Source organism: Hetaerina americana, unplaced genomic scaffold (genome assembly GCF_022747635.1).
Source record: "Hetaerina americana unplaced genomic scaffold, ioHetAmer1.1.p SCAF_62, whole genome shotgun sequence".
Lineage (NCBI taxonomy): Eukaryota > Metazoa > Arthropoda > Insecta > Odonata > Calopterygidae > Hetaerina > Hetaerina americana.
This window is the reverse complement of record NW_027287228.1, coordinates 1,467,164-1,486,717: the sequence shown is the minus strand read 5'-3', so window position 1 is coordinate 1,486,717 and position 19,554 is coordinate 1,467,164. Positions and strand designations below refer to the sequence as shown.

General features: G+C 38.5%; 1 protein-coding gene across 2 annotated transcripts in view; it reads left to right on the top strand.

Moving 5' to 3' along the window:
• Positions 1 to 19,554, top strand: part of LOC139695700 (spatacsin) — a 65,626-nt gene that overhangs the window by 40,123 nt on the left and 5,949 nt on the right. For both annotated transcript variants that reach the window (XM_071594481.1, XM_071594482.1), the window contains 3 exons: positions 2,471 to 2,644; positions 10,955 to 11,085; positions 16,905 to 17,012. In XM_071594481.1, coding sequence (XP_071450582.1) covers positions 2,471 to 2,644; positions 10,955 to 11,085; positions 16,905 to 17,012 — 413 coding nt within the window. The remainder of the gene's footprint in view (positions 1 to 2,470; positions 2,645 to 10,954; positions 11,086 to 16,904; positions 17,013 to 19,554) is intronic.

Genomic DNA, 19,554 nt, shown 5'->3' with positions numbered 1-19,554 from the left:
TAACTGTATATTGCTGAGATCACATTCAGAAATATTTTGTGAAATCTCATAAGAAATTTTATTTTCACCAGAGACAAACAAAAGTGTGTGGATATTCATGAAAGCAAAGAGAGATGTTGTTTGATAAAAATTTCTGACGTTCAGTAATATCACAGGATTAAAATTGTGAAATGATATTAGTTGATTATTGTACAGCAAAATAAGGACGTGTTCAATTTGATAACCAATGCTGATATGTACTTAAACGCAGTGCAAGAGGTTGTAATGACTTGAAGATAATTGCCCACAACTCAGCTATGTTTGCTTAGAACATTTGTCAGGCTGGTGTCAAAGTCTTGACCGCGATACTTAAGGGAAATAAAAAATTTGTGGTCATTCAAATTAAAACTCTCGATCAGTTCCTGTGAAAACGTCAATGCTATCCTTTAGATGAATTCATGTCTCTCTCTGTATTCACACGAGGGGGGTCCCATAAGTACCTGGCCTGATCTAGAGATGGAGATAGTTGTTTGAAAAATATCACCATTAGAAAGCATGCAATCTATGAAGCATATGTTTCAAGTTTGGAGAAACCACGTTGTTTAGTATTTGTTTGGCAGCCATCAAGAATGAACGTTTTCAGTGAATTTGTGAAAATGAAGAAAATTGGTCTTCGTTATGTGATACAATACTTTTATTTGAAAGGCCTCAGCCCAACCAATATAAAAGCTGAACTGGGTTCTACTCTTGGTGAGTCTGCTCCTTTGTTTACAACGGTAAAATATTGGGTAGAAGAGTTTAAATGAGGTCGTACGAGCTGTCAAGACGAGCATCCCATTGGGGTCGACCAAATGAGGTGACGACTCCAGACACAGTGAAGAGAATCCACAAAGTGATACTGGATGATTGTCGACTGAAAGTGATCTAGCAAGCTAGCAGACATAGTAGGAATTTCAAAAATTGCACTACATCGCATAGTAACTAAAAATTTGGACAAGAGAAAGCTGTGTGCAAGATGGGTGATGCGTTTGCTCACACTTTAGAAAAACCAGTGTGGTGAAGATGTTTCAATGGAGTGTTCAGCAAAGTCTTCCGTAAATTCAAAATTTTCATCGGTGGACAGAGATTGTCTTCAAACAAAGAACTAACCGCCGTATATGTGGTATCAGTGGATGGTATTTTGCAGGCCACAAGAAATCTAATTTTTGAATCAAAACATTGGAACATCACTGGACCAAGTGTATCAGCGTAGAATGAGATTACATTGGAAATGATAAATATTTCAATTCGGGTGAAGATGATGCATTGCATCGAAATCTGATTGGTAATAAATTTTTAACCTAGTGGAAAAGTGCGATTATTTAGTTCATAATTAGTGCAACCACCTCCAGTACCATCATGCAGGACTCCAGCTACACTTGTCCTGGAATGTAAGTTTCTATTCCTTCAGCATCTTCGATTACTTTAAGTTTTTTACTTCCTGTCCCAAAAGCCCATAGCATTTTGCATTAATTCATTTAAGGAACAAAATGCAAATGATGGTCAAGCAAATTCAAAATAGTCAACATGGCAAACGTGTGCACATGAATCAGACGTGACATATTGCTAATAGGGCGTCGGAGAAAGTTGTCGTGGCCTGGATTGGCAAGTAAGCAAACAAAACCCCTTCCCCTCTGATCTCACTTCGTTCTCTGAGGGTCAACTCATCCCCATCAGGGCCTGGAAGAAGGGCTGAGGGACGGAAGGCAGCTGGGCTTGACCTCGCATCAGACATTCACCGTCTTATCTTGGAAAGCAGGGTCTCGTGGCACCCAGGTCTATACAGTCAAAGTTTCTCCTCTCTTCCTACATCATCTTCGAGGTCAAAGGCAAAGATTGTAAAGACCAGGTCAAATGAGTGAGTTTTACGACTTAATGGGACTTTGTCGACAACATTCACCAAAAATCTCATGATAACTCAGATCTTGAGACACCAAACTACATATCTTGTTTGTATCTGGGGCTTTTAAAAACTATTAGTTTTTTCTTTCAGAAACCTCAAAGGGTGCTGTGATGTTTTTTACTGCATTTCATGTTGTGACGAGCAACGTACATATGCATGTTGTATTTATGTTGAACTGGTGTCCACGAAATGATTACGTGAAATGACATCCTCTTGGGCAGCGACTACGACCCCCCATTACAAAAGTGCAGATTGATTCAATTTGAAGATATGCATTCTCGATGTATTTTTTCAAATGCGCATTCCACGACAAAACACACCATCGAGACCATTTTTCCTTTTCTTGTGAATATTTGTGCTTCTTGCAATTAATGAAGTCCTGAGAATCACAAACCCTCCAAAGCAGGTGCATGAAAAATGGAAATATTGTATTTTGTCCATTTGGGGGGGGGGGGGGTGGGGTTTGCTGTACATATAAGGTTTGAAACTTTGTATTGTTGTTTGTATTACTTAATTTCATCATAATACATGATTATTTTAATCTTCCAGGCAATACGAGGGCTTTGAGTGGCAAAGTAAACATGTGGGGTTTACCACTGGATGATAATTTTCCTGCGATCCTAGATCTATGTGAAGATGACATGACCTGCTCTCTTCTTGGTGACTTACTCCTGCTCTTTGCCAACGAACAAGAATCTTCTCAGCTCCTGAGTCACAGAGAAGGTAATTGTCTTGCCGAGGTGCAAATGCTGTGCTTTTCAGCACATCACAGACTATTTAACTTGGGCAGCAGTAGAGCAAATCATTTTGAAGCCATGCACTTCTACTGATGCCATTTACATTTCCCGCTGCAGCACTTCAAGTGCCATTGTTCAACACTGGTACCAAAGAGCATATGCCCAAGTTTATTGCCTAAGCCGCCTCTAAGCGCAATGCCAAATGTCACTCCTAGTGTATCTATTGTGTGACAAATGCGTTTGCAGTGTTTTTTTGTAATAATTGCTAGGCTGACTACTATTTGGAAGATTTTCATTTGACCACTAAGGATACCAGGCGTACAAGTACAAAATGTGGATCTAAAAAAAATAATAATATTAATTCGGAAGAATGATTAAAACGCCTTTATTCAAAGTATACTCCATTGCTGGTTTTTAGCCATTTTTCCCATCTTTCGTACAATTTGTGGATGCCATGCCAGTGAAAATCTTTCCCTTTCTTTGCCGCAAGCCTTTTCAATTTCTTGGAATTGTCATTTTGACCAATGGAATTGATTGAAAAAATTTGTTTTTCTTTAGTCAACCTTCCAACAAATTGAATTGTCATGCAGGAGGCATGAACTTAACTCTTCCCTAGGTGGTCGTCCGTGGCATTGGTCGTAAATGATGCCATATACCCATGCCATTGCCGGGCACTTACACGGAATAACTTCCAATATCGTTCGAAGAATAGTGGCGGCCAACTTAGTGTTAGGGAATTACCCCCAATGGTATCATCCACAGCATCTCTCCACAATCCTCATCTGTTTACTTGTTTTAGAAGTTAGCACTGCTTAATTTCGAAATTTTTAATTGTAAATTATGCTTATTGGCAAACCATTCCAAAGATGTATTTTCCTGAATTTTTTTAAATCTTTAAACATAATGATGAATTTCCCATGGGGAAACTTGGGTTTTTAGGTAAAAAAATTACAATATGAGAACTGTGGACAGGAGCGAATTGCGAGGTCTGTTCAGAAAGTATCGCGACTTTTGTGTTTTTTCAAAAATTATTTATTTATTCATGAATATCTATTTTGTCCCTTTCAAAGTAATCCATAATAGATATTATACGCTTGTGCCAACATTTTTTCCAACCCTCGAAGCACTTTAAAAAATCATTTTTTGTGATCTAGTTCAGCTCCTCCTTGAATGCAGTCTTTTTCGCGTCAATCGTAGCGAAGCATTGTCCTTTCATGGGCCTCTTCAGTTTCATGATCAAGAAAAAGTCACTGGGGGCCAGATCTGGGGAATACGGTGACTGCTGCATCATTAGTGCGTTGTTTTTGGCTAAAAATTTGCAGCGCTCAAGTAATGAAGTGTGTGAGCAGGGGCGTTGTCATGGTGCAAAAGCCAATTTTTGTCCTTCCATAAATCTGGGCGTTTGAGGCAGATTGCTTTGCGCAAATTGCGTATAACTTGCAGTAAATATTCCTTATTTGCCGTTCTACCCTGTGGACTCAAGAACTCATCCCCTCACTCACGCCCCTGCAATCGAAGAAAACTGCGAGCAAAACTTAGCACATTCTACCCAACTTGGCGTGCTTTGTTTGGTTCGTGCTGCAGCTTCCATTGGGATGATTGAGATTTCGTTTCCACGCCATGACCATAAACCCATGATTCGTCACCAGTTACGACCCTCCGGAGCAAATTTGGGTCGTAGGACCAAGATTAGCAATGTTAGGGCATTGCTGTTTTTGGTCAAAATTGAGCAATTTCGATATAAATTTTGCGGCAACCAGTGTCATTGGTGTAAAAATCGAATGGCACGAGTCAATCGATATGTTTAGGTCCTCATCAACTTCTCTAACGGTGATTCGACGATTGGACAATACTATTTTCTTCACTTCATCAATGTTTTCGTCTGCTGTTGACGTGCTATGGCGTCCGGCACGCTCTTCATTGTTCACATGGTGTCAGCCCTCTGAGGACATTTTGTACCGCCGGTAAATGTTGCCTCGGTCAACATTCGGAATGCGTCCGCACACTTAATTTCATTTTTCACAGAAAATTTGATACAATGTATCCATTAGATCCATTTTTTGGAAGGGGCAAGAATCGAAGACAAGCCGAAACACGTCCAAGCAAAACAGCTGCCAACAATTAGCTGAACATTCAAAATGGCCGAACTTTTCGGTATGAGTGAGAGACATAAGTACCAACATAACACCACAAAAAAATCAAAAATCAATTATAACGGCGGACACTATACATGTACATGACGCATTTGGTAGACACTAACCAGATATCTTTGCGTGTGTTTTAATTAGTGAGGTGAGCATTTAATTGTGACCTGCTAACCTGAGTGTGACTCTAGTATTTGTGTTTAATATGAGCTCAGGCCAAAACAATATATGAAATTAAGGTGAGTATGCAATCACTGAATATGGCTTGAGAAAATGGCCCGGGTGAGGACCTTTCCTCTATCAAACTTAAATTTGAAACCAAGGTAAACGAGCTCAATCAAATGATAGCAAATGAAAGAATCGCCAAGGATAAAACAGGGGAATTGATGAGCTGTGTTGGTGCTCTCTCTGGCTGTGTTGACAATGTGGCCACATTAGTGAATAACATTCTGATAGCTTAAGCGACAACTGACGAAATCCACAGGGAAAAACACAGATATCATCAGAAGCATTGCATATGCAAATAAATCGCAAAAATGTCGACACAATCTAGGAAAGAAGCATCATTCTCTGAAGTAGTCTCAGCTCAAAAGCTGGATTCGAAGGTAGAACTTCCCAGCGGAAAGCGAATAATTACGAAAAAATCAAAGAGCGTTCCAATGTTCCTACCCGATTATTGTAAAAAGATCAAGACCAGCGAAGACACAAAGAAGGCACTGATAAACCTAGTAGATCCCAAAGAGAAGGGAATAAAAATTCTAAGAATAGCAAGAATAAGGAATAGAGGTATTTAGGTAAAATCAAACGACTCTGAATTGGAGGAAAAACTAAAAAGCTACGACTGTTTCCGAAAGAGAGAACTGATGATGAAAAAAAGAAGAAAAGAATAAGCCGCGTCTCCTCATAACGGGAGTCAAAGAGACACTTAAGGAAGAAGAAGTACTTAAGTGTATCAAACTGCAGAGTGAGTGACCTACCCAAAGAAAACGAGGTGATTCTAAGGTATAAATTTGGTAAAAGAGAAGCCACAAGAGTAAACTGGGTGTTAGAAGTTGACGCCAGGGCCAGGAAAAGACTACTGACAAATAAAAGAGTGTATATAGGCTATGACTCACACCAAGTCCGTGACCACCTTACGATTCTGCAATGCTATAATTGGCAGAAATTTGGACACTTAGCAAAAGAATGCAAGAGTGATAAGAGTACCTGCAGACATTGCTCTGGGGAACATGACTCGAGGCAATGCAACGAAACAGGAAGCAGTCCAAAATGTATAAATTGTGTAGACGCTGGAAACGGGAAATTTGACCACAATTCCCATGACAGCAAATGCCCTATCATTCAGAGTAAGTTGGAGTGGCTGGCCAGTACGATAGACTATGGAGAATAATCAACATATTCTCAAAATAGGGCAAATAAACACCCAAGGAGCCAAAACGCCCGCATTTAGAACTGAGGGAAGTCAACGAAAAACTCGGCATAGACATTTTCTTTGTCCAGGAGCCCTACGTCATTAGACCGGGAGAGCGAAAGACCTGGAAAATACCAGGGATGGGGATGCGGGCAAGAACCATCCCAAGTTAAAGTTTTCGCCAGCATTATCTTATTTAACAACAGCCTGGACATCCTGGAGTTAACACCTTACTGCGGTCGCTGTGATAACGTCAGGGAAAAGCTCAATAATAATAGTAATAAGTGCATATTGTCTCCCGAGCAGGTGTATCTAACCGTTCATAGAACACATAAGAAAAGTCGTCCAGGAAAATCGAAGTCATAAAATCTTACTATGTACAGATAGTAATGCCAAAAGTGAAACCTGGTTTCATAGGTTTACGGACTCTAGAGGAAGGTTAATTGAAGAACTAGTCCTAGCTGAAGACCTCTACAGTACTAACTGTATCGGAGAACCGTTTACCCTCTCCAGTCCGAATGGCAAATCCAACATAGAGGTGACCATCGGTAACGCCAAAATCATCCGAAACATCACCAACTGGAAAGTCCAGCCAGGGAAGATTACCAGTGACCACCAATTGATCACCTTCGACATTAAAGGAGCTAGTTGCAGGGAAACACCCGAAATGAGATATATACTGAAAAATGCCGATGGGGAAAAATGCGAGGGAACCTTCCTTAACGAACTAGTAGCATCGTAACGGAATACTCCATGGGCACCAACAACGGAGCAAATAGATCTCAATATAGCAAGACTAACTAAAGCTATAAAAAACTCCATGAAAACAAGTATTCAAGTAAGATATTACAGAGGCAAAACTCATCCTTGGTGGAATGACGACCTAAACATTCTCAAAAAGCAAGTCCACAAACTGAGAACCGTCTTCCAAAAGAGTCGAAACGAGGACAGAGGAATCCATCGTCTGAGATACCTAGCAAAGCTAAGGATATAAAAGGAACGTATTAAAAAATCCAAAGAAAATGCTTGGAGAAAGTTTGCTAGACAAAACTTTGGAGACAACTCCTGGGGCTTTATCTACAAGTTGTTCTCAGATAAACTGAAACTCCCAACAATACCAGGGACTTGATGAAATGATAAGGGAGAGGTATTGCTGATAGAAGAATGGATGGACAAAATGTTGGACACCCTTCTACCAGACGAAGATCAATCAGATAATTGTTACCACGAGTCTACCTGGAGAATGTACAATGAACTGTTTGAGAAAAGCGCTGCAAGGCCCTTCTCAGACGAGGAAGTCAGGGAAGCCATCTACCTGAGTAGAGATGGCAAACCCCTGGCCACGACCAGATTCCGGGTACTCTAATAAGAAAACTGTGTCAGCCTATCCCAGGAGAGCTAACCAACATCATCAATGACTGTATAGTCCTCTCATACTTTCCGAACTCCTGGAAACGTGGGAAGCTACATGCTATTCTCCGACTGAAGCGTTCCGACCAATCACTCTCCTCCCAGAGCTGGGAAAGGTAATGGAAAGACAAGTTAAAAAGAGAATTACAGAAGAGGCTGGGGAATGCCAGGTCTATTACCCCAAGCAATACGGGTTTACTCCAGGGTTATAGCACAGTTGATGCTATAGCTAAACTGCTGAGACCAGCAACCAATGATTGCAAATACATCATGGTGATTTTTATAGATATAAAAGGCACTTTTGATTCCGTCTGGTGGCCATCCGTAATTAAAGAACTAAAATATTTAAGGGTCTCAAACAACCTAATAAAATTAGTCAAAAATAATTTTAAAACCGAGTGATAGAATACTCCAGCAAACATCTCAAGTTCTTTAAAGTAGCCACCAAGAGGTGCCCACAGGGTTTGGTTCTTGGCCCAACCTTGTGGAACCTCTTAACCAATTGGCTTTTAAGAGAATAACTCCCGAATAGGTGGGATATTACTGCATATTCGGATGACATCGCAGTAACTATCCCTGGAAACAGCAGAAAAGAGAATGGAAATGTTGGTGGAAAAAACTCTACTTATTCTAGAAACCTGGGCAAAAAGTAAAAAACTGAAGTTATCAATAGAAAAAAGCCAATAAATGACCCTAGGAGCAAATGTATTAAGAAACCCAGCATTCAAAGTCAATGGGAAACAGCTAAAGAGAACGAAGACCTTTAAATACCTAGGCATACGCATAGATGATAAATTTACCTTCCAACCTCATGTGAACTGCACTTGCTCGAAGGTTAAGACTATCTTTGGTGCCATAAGAAGGCTTTGCCATTGAACATATGGCCTCAAACCGATGGAAAACATCTATGAGGGAGTAGCAATACCCTTTGTCTCTTATGGGTGCGAAATTTGGTCCCACAGAGTCAATCTCGCAAGATTCGAGAGAAAGCTAAAGGAGACACAGCGTGCCTTCTTGATAGCGATGTGCAACAGCTATTCCACCATGAGCTGCAACGTACTCTGTATAGTGGCTGCAACTCCACCTCTAAAATACAGAATTCGGGAAAAAATTGCTCTAAACAAATGGAGGAAAAAATTGAGCATAGAGTATTTCAACCTCTCCTTAGATGCAGAAAAAGCAGTACAAAGATAGAGATTAAAAAGATTATTGAGACACGAAACATATAGAGAATGGAACGACGAATGTAACCGAGCAGAAAAGGAAAGGAAAATGCACCGTATATTTCTAAACATAGATGGCAGGATAAAATTAAATATTAAACACTCCTCAGCAAGCACACAAGTGTTAACTGGACATGGGAACTTCAACTCCTACTCACAATTTATAGGGAAATGTTTTGCTCCTCTGTGTAACTTTGGAAAAGAAGACACAGCAGAACATAGAGTGGAGGACTGTGTATTCTACGAGACAGGGCGACAACTCTAATGGAACAGTATGGAAGAGAAGCTAACGAGCACCTGTGCATGTGCTGTTATGAAAGCACCTGTGGATGTTGAAATTTTAGAATTACTTATGTTGTTTCCTTATGTCTGTTTATTATTTGTGTTGCTTGGATAACTGAAGTGCCATGCATTAAACTCGAGTGATTGCGATGAACCTAATGTCGGGGACTTAATGGTGTTTTACTAACACACTGGTAGGCTGAATGTTTCAAGTGTTTGCGATAACCCACTGTCTTAGTGTTTTTGTGATATTTTAGTGCACAAATTGGCAAAGAGACATATATTCGGAACATTTTAAAGACAAACCATTATGTTTGTATCTTAAAATCTAAAGCATACTGTACTTACTGTGCATGTAAAATTCTTTATATAGTTAACTAATGTTCTTGATAAAAGGGGAACTAAGATTCAAAGGAATCCCCAACTGTGAAGTAAAATAAAAAGTGGATCCAGGAAACCATTGGTCAAATGGGTCCAAAAATTTTAATATTAATTAAAAGATACTTTTCGAGCAGACCTTGCATGTTCTCAAGTTGAGGTACCACTGCATTCAATTCGGTACAAAACTGCAAATTCCTACTTAAATAACTAGAAAGTGATTGATAAATGTTTGAATGGATTTAATTAACATTCAATTCAATTCGTACAAAATGTCTGCATTGGCACCAATGGTTGTGTTTACGCTGAGCAACAAAAACTTTATCTTTTTTTTAAGATGTTTAAGAAATAACTTGATTTCATGAAAACAGTAAAACCATATATTTGCCAAAAAAAAGTGTAAAATGTATGAAAATGTAAATAGCAGGAATGGAAAAATGTAATTTTTTCCCTCATCTTTCCATTTTCAAGGAGAATAATACTTATTTTCCCGAGTAATTGAGGGAAAACATTTGAGAATCTGATCCACTTTGCCGTTCAACTGGTGTAAACAGTTGCCCAACTTCAAATTTTTGGAAGAAAATGCCATTATTTTAAATTCAATGTAGCTTTGATGCAATAATGCAAGTTGCAATACTATTTATTATTCCCAAGCCCATCGCTGCTGTGTCTGTTGCATCTAGGCAGTGCGAGTAATCCCAGTTGTGTCAGTCACCAGGTCTTGTGTTTGTCGTGCTTTAGCATGTTTGAGCCAAGGTCATTTTCATTCCTCATCATTTCAACTCGTGTGCAATATGAGGAGACTCCCTCAGTTGTTCTTACGATGCATAATAAACAATGTAGCTAACTCCTAATCGTACAGTGAATTAATTTCAGAGCAGAAATCATATCCTGGCAGGCTGAGATTATGAGTTTAAGCAGTTCACGTTTCCATCACTGGTGGCACTCCGTACTGCCCCGTCATATTCAAACTATTCCCTAAAGCCACTCACATTTCTGCTCTTCCTCTCTCTTTTCTATTTTAGGTTTATATGTACAAGGAAAAGTCACATAAGTTTTTATGTAAATAAAATATGTTATATTATGTGTGCATGAGTCACCATTTTAGAATGTGAGATTGGTTTCAATCCAAGACATAGTGATGCAAATTGTGGGAAAATTGAAAATGAAATCGTTTAAATATGTTTATTCATTTTCATGTGATATATGTAACCATGGAGTTACGCACATGTTGGAAAATTGAAACTCTTATGGGGTGTGATAAAAATGTTGTAAATTGCAGGAAATTATAAATTCCGGCTATGTAAATGGTGGGGTTTGACTGTAATTAAAGTCATGAATGTGTGTTCATTATTCATAATAATGATCATTATATTTCTCTTACTGCTGAAGCTTCTCTTCTTTCCATGTTGATTTCTTAGAGATGTAAATGAATGTGGTGTTTTCAGAGGTGGAACTCTTGATCCGGGCCCACGATTGCCACAGCAGATCGTGTAACATGGAGGGGATATCCCGGATTCTTCGCCAGGCTCGAATCCTTACATCTGCCTTGTTGGCAGCAGAGGAGTGGTCTTTGATGGTGAGCTGAAAGTACACGGAAACGTACTTCAAATCACATGCCCCACACATACACAGCCCTTGAATGTACATAATTTTCTATCGTCCTAAACATTTCTCTGTGTAACTTGATGCAGTGGTAAGAACATGTGCTCTTATGTTTCCGAACCTGGAATATTTGCAAAATAGCACCACCTATTATTATGTAGGGTGCTCCTATTGGCAAACGAGGGCGGTTCCATTAGTACCCGTGCTAGAAATGAAGAAGCCATTTTTTCCAAAACTTTTTTTTGTTTCTCAACATATTCCCCATTTTAGAAAGATACACTTCTCCCAACGTTCCGGCCATTTTTTTAACCCCTCCAGAAAATAGGATTTGTCGAACTCTCCAAAATACGCCTCTGTCTCAGCAATAACTTCCTCGTTTGAGCTCATTTTTTTCCCCACAAGCCATTTCTTCGTGTTAGGGAATAAGAAAAAGTCGCGGGGAGCCACAACTTCCTTTGGATCTCTCTTAAACTGCTGCAAACAGTGCTTCGAAGTTGACAGCCGGATCAGCTTGTTGTCCACCGTGAGCAATCGCCATGGCACCCATCGGGCCGACAATTTTTTCATCCCCAGCTTATCGTGTAAAATACTAATTGTTATTCCAGTCAACACACCCACGGCCTCGGCTACTTCGCGCACTTTCATTCGTCGATCAGCAGAATCATGGCGTGGACTTTTTGAATGATTTCCTCGGTATCCATGTGTGCCGGGCGTCCTGGTCGCTCCTCATCAAAAACAGATGTTCTTCCACGTTTAAATTCGTTGAACCAATATCTAACTGTGGTCATAGATGGCGAAGTGTCCCCATAAACAGACAGCATCCAACTTTGCTTTCATCTCCTCGCATTTATTCCCATCCAAAAACAAAAAGCGAATTACCGAACGATACTGCTCTTTTTCCATCTTAGCATAAAATCACGAAACACGTCTTACTCGAATGGCTGCCAAATCCAAACTAACCTTTAAATCAGTCTGAAATTTGTTTCACCGTTGTTTGATAGATGGCAGCATACGACGATAACATACACTTCCCTCAGGAACGCCCTTTGTCGTCAAACACGGGTACTTATTGAACCGCCCTCGTACATAGGGGCTTTTAATTATTTTTAATTATCAATTTTTCCTATGGGAATCTATTAAAATTCTACAAAACCTAATTGCTCTTTAAAAAGGTTTGTTAATGGAAATGAAAATACTGATTGTATGCATGCAGACATTTTTGAACGCCGATTTCCTCTGCCAGAGAAAATGCTAAAGTTTGCATATCAAATGATCACATAATGATCTTAGTCCATGACTGACGGAGCGCAATTGTGTCAATGTGCAATTGTTTGATTGCAGATTCCGATGTGGGCAAAAATCAATTTGATTTAGAGGAAAAAGATCCTGCTCAATACACCATGGGTCCATTCAGGTCCTTTGACACGTTAATCATTAATTAGTTATAAAAATTTATTAATGTGTGATCTTTTCTCAATTGTTCATAAGTGTAGCAAAAAAAGTATCGGCCATAAAATAGCCCTTTCAAAGTGCCCCTAAAGTTCAAATTGGATAAAACAACGGTGTTTATGCACGCTACGTATTGTGATAATAGTAAAGAAATTCATTCCAATGCAATAAATACAGAAATACCATGCATACTAGTTGTCTGCTTTGGTCCCCGGTTTGGACGTTTATTCCAAAATGAGCGTACCTACGGCAGGTCACCGAGGAGGAAGTTGTCAGCCGAACAGGCAAACGGAATGTTGAAAATTGTGAAAATACTGTCGACATAGCTGTTCCAGGTAATGGAAACAAGTTTACAGCCTTGACTATTTTGTTTTTCCATGACTGTTTATTCTTCATGACAGATTATCTGAATCAGAATCTGTTCAAAACTTACGGCATGGAATGTTTTAATAATAATCCTACCAGAGTCACTCCCACATCCGCCACCCTAATTGATTACGCTGTGACCAACCTTGACCAAGAAAAAGTAGTTCCAACTGTTAGTGACCTAGGTATATCAGACCACAGTATGGTGGAAATAAGTAGTGATACTAACCAACCAATGGAGAGCCTAAATGATAAAACTTACCCAAGGCGGTCTCTTACTCATGGAAATATGCAGCATTTTCTGCTCCTTCTAAACTCCCAAAACTGGAACGTCTATGACCTTAAGTCAGTAGATGAAGGTTTCAATTACTTTCATTCAATTTTCAAACACAATTTTGAATTGTGTTTTCCAGTAACACATCATAAAATATTTCATAGAACAAAATGTAAGCCATGGCCAACTGATGAGATCCATTACTACTCAACTATCCTTAAAAAACTTGCTATCTCCGGTAAAGGTTCAAACAATCACGAACAAAGGTTACTCTATAAGAAATTTCAAAAGTATTACCATAAAGTGATTTCTACCACAAAAAGAACTTAAAATGATAATAAGTTACTTAATTCCAATAATAAGGCCAAAACTGCATGGGAAATAATTAATGACTGTAGAGGTAAGAAAAATCCACAACTCACTCTTCCAAAACTTTGTAACCCTGAAAATAACGCTGCCATTAGCTATTCATCTTAAGCTAATAAATTTAACAAATACTACGTATCAGCTCCTTGCCCAACTATTTCTCCAGCCAATGTGCTTTTTGCAAATGCACCATCGTCAATGTTTGCCAAGCCCTGTTCTGAAACCAATCTAAAAACTATTGTCTCCTCACTCAGAAACAAATCCAGTGCTGGCCCAGATGAAATTCCTGGTAAAGTTGTTCATCTTTGTTTTGAAGCCATAAAAGCACCCCTTCTATTTTTAATTAATGAGTTCTTGATACAAGGGATTTTCCCATACCAATTAAAAGAATCAAAAGTAGTGCCCATTTATAAAAACCATGGCTGTGTCAATGATTTGAACAACTACAGACCAACAGCCGTCCAAAATACATTTGCTAAAATATTTGAAAAAGCCATGTATATGCAAATAGCATCTTATCTCGAAAAAATCTTCCTACTTTCAAATTATTAGCATGGATTTAGATCTGAAAGGTCTACCACAACTGCCATATGCCAGGCAATCGACAGCATACTTAATTCATTAGAAGCTAAACGCAAAACTCTTGGAATGTTTTTTGACTTGTCAAAGGTTTTTGATAATGTAAACCACAATAGACTACTAATTAAACTCAATAGAATAGGAATTGGAGGACTTTCTCTAAACTGGATGAAGTCCTATGTTCATAATCGCACTCAGAAAGTTGTGTTATCAGTTGATGGGTCAAAATATTCATCCCAAGCATACCAAGTTAACAAAGGTGTTCCACAAGGCTAAACCCTTGGGCCACTCCTCTTTCTGATATACATCAATGACCTACCTAACTGCTTACCAAATAATGATGGAATAATACCAGTGTTGTACGCTGACGACACTAATGTAATAATATCAACACAAACATATCCCAGCCTTGTGGAAAAATCTAAGTCTGTCACACTTGCAATAAACAAGTGGTGTACAGACAACCCTCTAGACTTAAATGTAAATAAAAGTAAAATAGTAAACTTTACACGCAATAAGACACATACACGGTGACAAATGTACGTGTCAGATGATCTGCTTGAAAAAATCAATGGCCAATCAATTGAGCATGCGACAGAATGCAAATTTCTAGGTATTTCTCTATGTGCAAATATTTCTTGGGATACTCATGCAAAAGCCCTTCAACACAAGCTCAGTTCAACTTGCTACTTATTAAGACACCTGTATGAAACTACAAGTAAAACTGTACTACTCAATTTGTACTATGGGGAAATTTATTCAAATATAACCTACAGTATAATATTATGGGGATCAGCTGCTATTTCTCAAACCATCTTTAAAATGCAAAAGAAAGCTATTAGAATCATCTCCAGGAAACCTCACAATGCTCCATCAAGGCCTATTTTCCATGAATTAAATTTGCTACCACTCCCGTGCATCTACTTAATGTTTTTAATTCTATTTATAAAAAATAACATCGGCAACTATTCTCTTAACTCTGCCTATCATCATCATTACACCAGAGGCAGGAATGACTTCCATTATGGGAATATAAGAACTAAAGCATTTAAATTAGGACCCAATGAAATAGGCATTGGGTCCTAATTATATAACAAACTACCCAAAAGTATCAAGGATACAAAGGGAACTGCTGCATTCAGGCATAAATTAAAAATATATCTACAGCGCAATATGTTCTAGTCGGTTGACGAATATCTCAACAATATTCCCGACCAGTAAGTTATATTTATTTATTTATTTATTTTATTTATTCAGAATTAGTCCGAAAACAGCGTATTTTGGCCTTTACATCGAACTGTTAACAACGATAACAATGATCACATTTACAAACACCCAAGCCCTAGATGGAGGGAAACTCACCCAGGCGGGAATCGAACCCGCGACCCTTGGAATGGAAGACGAGGACGTTACCCCGCCGCCACCGGGGTCGGCACATACTTTTAGTTTCTAGCAATGGTCATGGTCTGATTCATGTTGGTGATCAATGATTTTTCTGAATTTGATATTGCATGTGCATGTTACAGCCATTGTTCATGGGTTTGAGGCCAAACATTTATGTAACTATGAGCATCATTTCTTTGATGTATCTCAACTGAGCGTGTGTCTTTGCTCCTGGTTGACGTGCCGTATATCATGTACATACTCCACCCACCTGGTATTTTTGTATTGTGATCTCTTGGCAAATAAAAAGTAATAATAATAATAATTAATGAACTATCATAGCAGATAACAGCCTTAAGATTGAATTTTGAAAGAATAAAGAAGAAATAGTTTTTGATGAGATATCTGAATACATTTTGAGGACATGCATGCCTCTCTCAAAGATACCATTTCTGTTGGAGGCATTCATTTCATTTGGCCAGACAAACGGCTTTTGTCAATGACTTGATGGCATGCATTAAAGAGGCAGGCCATCACTATAAAGCAGGACAAAAACATAAGTAGGACCAGTCATGACCACCGCATAATTTTGCTCTACACCCCTGCTGCTTGCATTAAAACATGAGCCTTGCTATACACTTCTTTTTAGAATAAAATAATCAGGAGACATATTCGTAGAGCCATTTTAAATAATTTTCTGCAAAATTGATAATCCATCAATAGGTGATCTTCATTTAACTATGATTGATAATTACTATTCACAATCAAATGCTAGGGGGTGTGTTACAAAGCAAAACACATTACTTTCCATTATTATTATCATTTGTTTTTCAAAGACCAAATTCACAAGATCCGAGGGTGCCGAGGAATGTAACCACATTGGTCTTTGTGCATGGTTTACTGCATGTACTCATGCGTACCTGTGGGAGTGAAATAACTTTCATCCTTTCTTAATTTTGTAGGCATGCTTACGTTTCTCTTAGTGTGATATTCATTCATCATTAAGTGCTCCTGCCTGCATTCGTACATAGAGCACCTTCAGGGTTCTATCAGATAATACCCACTCTCCAAGCTTTATCACACCCTCGTACAAGTTCTGTTTGCCTGACATCTCTTTTTATTATAAATGTAAAAGAATTTGATTGCATGGTGAGGGTGAAAGAAAGAGAAAAAACAACTTTGCACTTCCACACACTTTTTAATATAACACGACCAAAAAGTGTGTGGAAGTGCAAAGTTGTTTTTTTTCTTTCTTTCACCCTCACCATGAAAGAATTCCACCAAGTTAAGCCTGAAACTGTTAGCTTTAATTTGATAACATTTTGAAAAATTTCCTTATCTCTACGGAACTCAATTATAAATGTTTCTTTTTCTAGGTTCGCCTCTTGACTGGGATTAAGAGATATACAGAAATGAATTACATACTTCTTATCTTGAAGGAGCATAATCATTTTGAATACGTTCTTGGAAAGGGGATGGATAAGGTGAGTTGTAGTCTTAAATATTATATTCATGCCTCTTAAAGTAAACTAAAATTTGCTCCTTGAGTTCCAATGTTCGTTCATGCTGGAATGAAGCAAGTCTGTGGCATCTATTGGCATGTTCCTGAAGGCATTTGGGTCGTTCAATAAGTCCTTGGGGAAAAATAGAAAGGCAAATTATTTTGGGTGGATTTTTTTATTTTTCAGTTTAATCTCCCTCTAGCTTGATGCAGTGTTTTTCGCTACGTTTCCCCAATTTTTCTAATAATTTTAAAATTGAAGCCATCCAAAAAGCAAGATTTCAGAAGGTCCTCAAAATGAGCATCTGTGTTGGCGTTGAAATCCTCATTCAATCTGAATCGTTTTTTTGCAGTTTTTTTCAAGGTTGGAGTTTTAAAAAAATCACTCCAGTCCAAATCTGGTGAATACCGTGGATGTTGTAATAGTTCAAAGTTCAATCAAGTTTTCGCCATTGAAACTGCCAAGGTTCGCAATCCATTCATTGTTTTGATGGAAGTGATTTTGTTTCTTTGGCAAATGAAGACATTTCCCATTGATTTCTCAATCAGAGCAATAATTAATGTGTGCCATACTCTCGATTTATCGTTTGGCTCTTTGCGAATAATTCATGTAGGCAATTCCAAGGGCATCCCGAAAAGCATGGCCATCACATTGTTGGCCGATTTCACAGTCTTCCTACTGTTTGGAACCAGATCACCTGAAGCATCCTGAAGTGGTTTTGACTGTTCCTTTGTCTCTGGAGTGCAGTACTCTATCTGTGTTCCGTTCACAGATATTTATTGATACAAACTCATCGGGATTTGATGGAAAAGGGCCAACGAGCCTCCAAATCGACCACATGACTGCGTTTATTCTCCAATGAGAGCAAGCAAGGCTCCCTTCTTGCCAAAAATTTTTCGAACCTGATTTTTGGTGCAAATTCGAAAATACTGTTTCTTGAAATATGACTGTGGCCTCAACTCTTTCATGAACTTTGATTAGATGATCACTCTAAGCCATATTGTGGAATTTGTCAATCATTTCGGAAGAAGTTACTTCAACCAAACGTCCCAAATAATGTTCGGCCAGGTTTTGAGTCACTTACCCAATTGTAGAGTGTCAAACACGCTGGAGCAATGTGCCATGAAATGTCAGTGTCAAGGCTTTTAAATGGAAGTGTTAAATCAGGGCCGAATATTCATTATTTCTATCGTGTCTAAATGAAAGTTTTTTGCTCCAGTCAGCTATGAAAATGAAACTATATGAAGGGCATGGTAGCAGAAATTTAAACAGCACTCTAGTGAGTTTTCCAAAGGCAAACATTTTCCAAACCCACGAGTGCCATCTCTGAATGGATTTTCTTTAAGTGGTTATTGAACGATCCACGTAACTGAAGAAGATAAATGAAATGAAAAATTTGCTGCTTGTGGATTTTCTTGAAAGGGCAACATCCAGAACCTTATTCCTGAGGTTTCCTTAATATCCCAAGCACTTTGATTATGGCATTAAAGCCATAGAGGAATCAATTTAAACCCCCTCCATGCAGCGCTTGGATTTTTCAATGGAGAGCGTGCAATTCTTAATTGCTTCTGCTTGGAGGATTGTGTTTTTGCAAAATCATCCTCTCTTTCCTCTCTCAGTCAGTTTTCTGAGTTATTTGGCATGCAGTCGTTGAAGTCTCAAAACTGACCCTTGGCGAAGCTCTTACTGGAAGCATTTGTGGTTCGAGGGACATGCCTGGCTTTCATTGACACTCCATAGTCGCAGCTTCATAATGTTTATGCATTCACTTGAATGCTCTGGTGGCGGTGGAGTGACGTCCTCGCCTGCCAACCCAGAGGTCGCAGGTTCGATTCCTGGCTAGGTGCTTTTTCCTCCACCTAGGGCTTGGGTGTATGTAATTGTCAAATGGTTATATCAATATTCAAAGTCCGATGTAAAGGTCGAAGCACTGTTTTCGGACTATTTCAAAATAAATAAATCAATTGGCACTCTCACCAAAGGTATGAAAGTTTCCTTCAATCAATAGAAATTTGTTTAGAATGTGTTTAATTTATCATATGACGTGAGCCATGAGGAGTAACCTGAAGACAAAAAAAAAGAGACTGCTACGCTTGCTCAGGGAGTTCAAATAATAGACTATTTATTTTGATTTTTAAAAAATCAATAAAGCCATCCCCCCCTGCAGTTCATGTGTTAATCTGTTGAATTGTTAATTTTTATTTTTTTAAGTTTTTCATTGAGTATCCCTCACATTATTTTGCCATTTATTTTATTTTTCACATTCTTTTGTGTGATATGGCATGTGAATATTATATTATAATTTGGGAATTGGCCCTCAGTTATCATTATTATTGTTAATATGAAATTCTGTCAAGTTTAGCTGAAAACCATTGAATTGAATAAGTGTGGCCTGGCAGGTGATTGAGGGTTAATTTGGTATTGCTCATCTGTGCATTTAAAGACCCAATCATATGGCATTGATTGATGTTAGATTGAAATTATACATTATTTTGAGCATTTCCTCCAGCTTAAACCCATTATT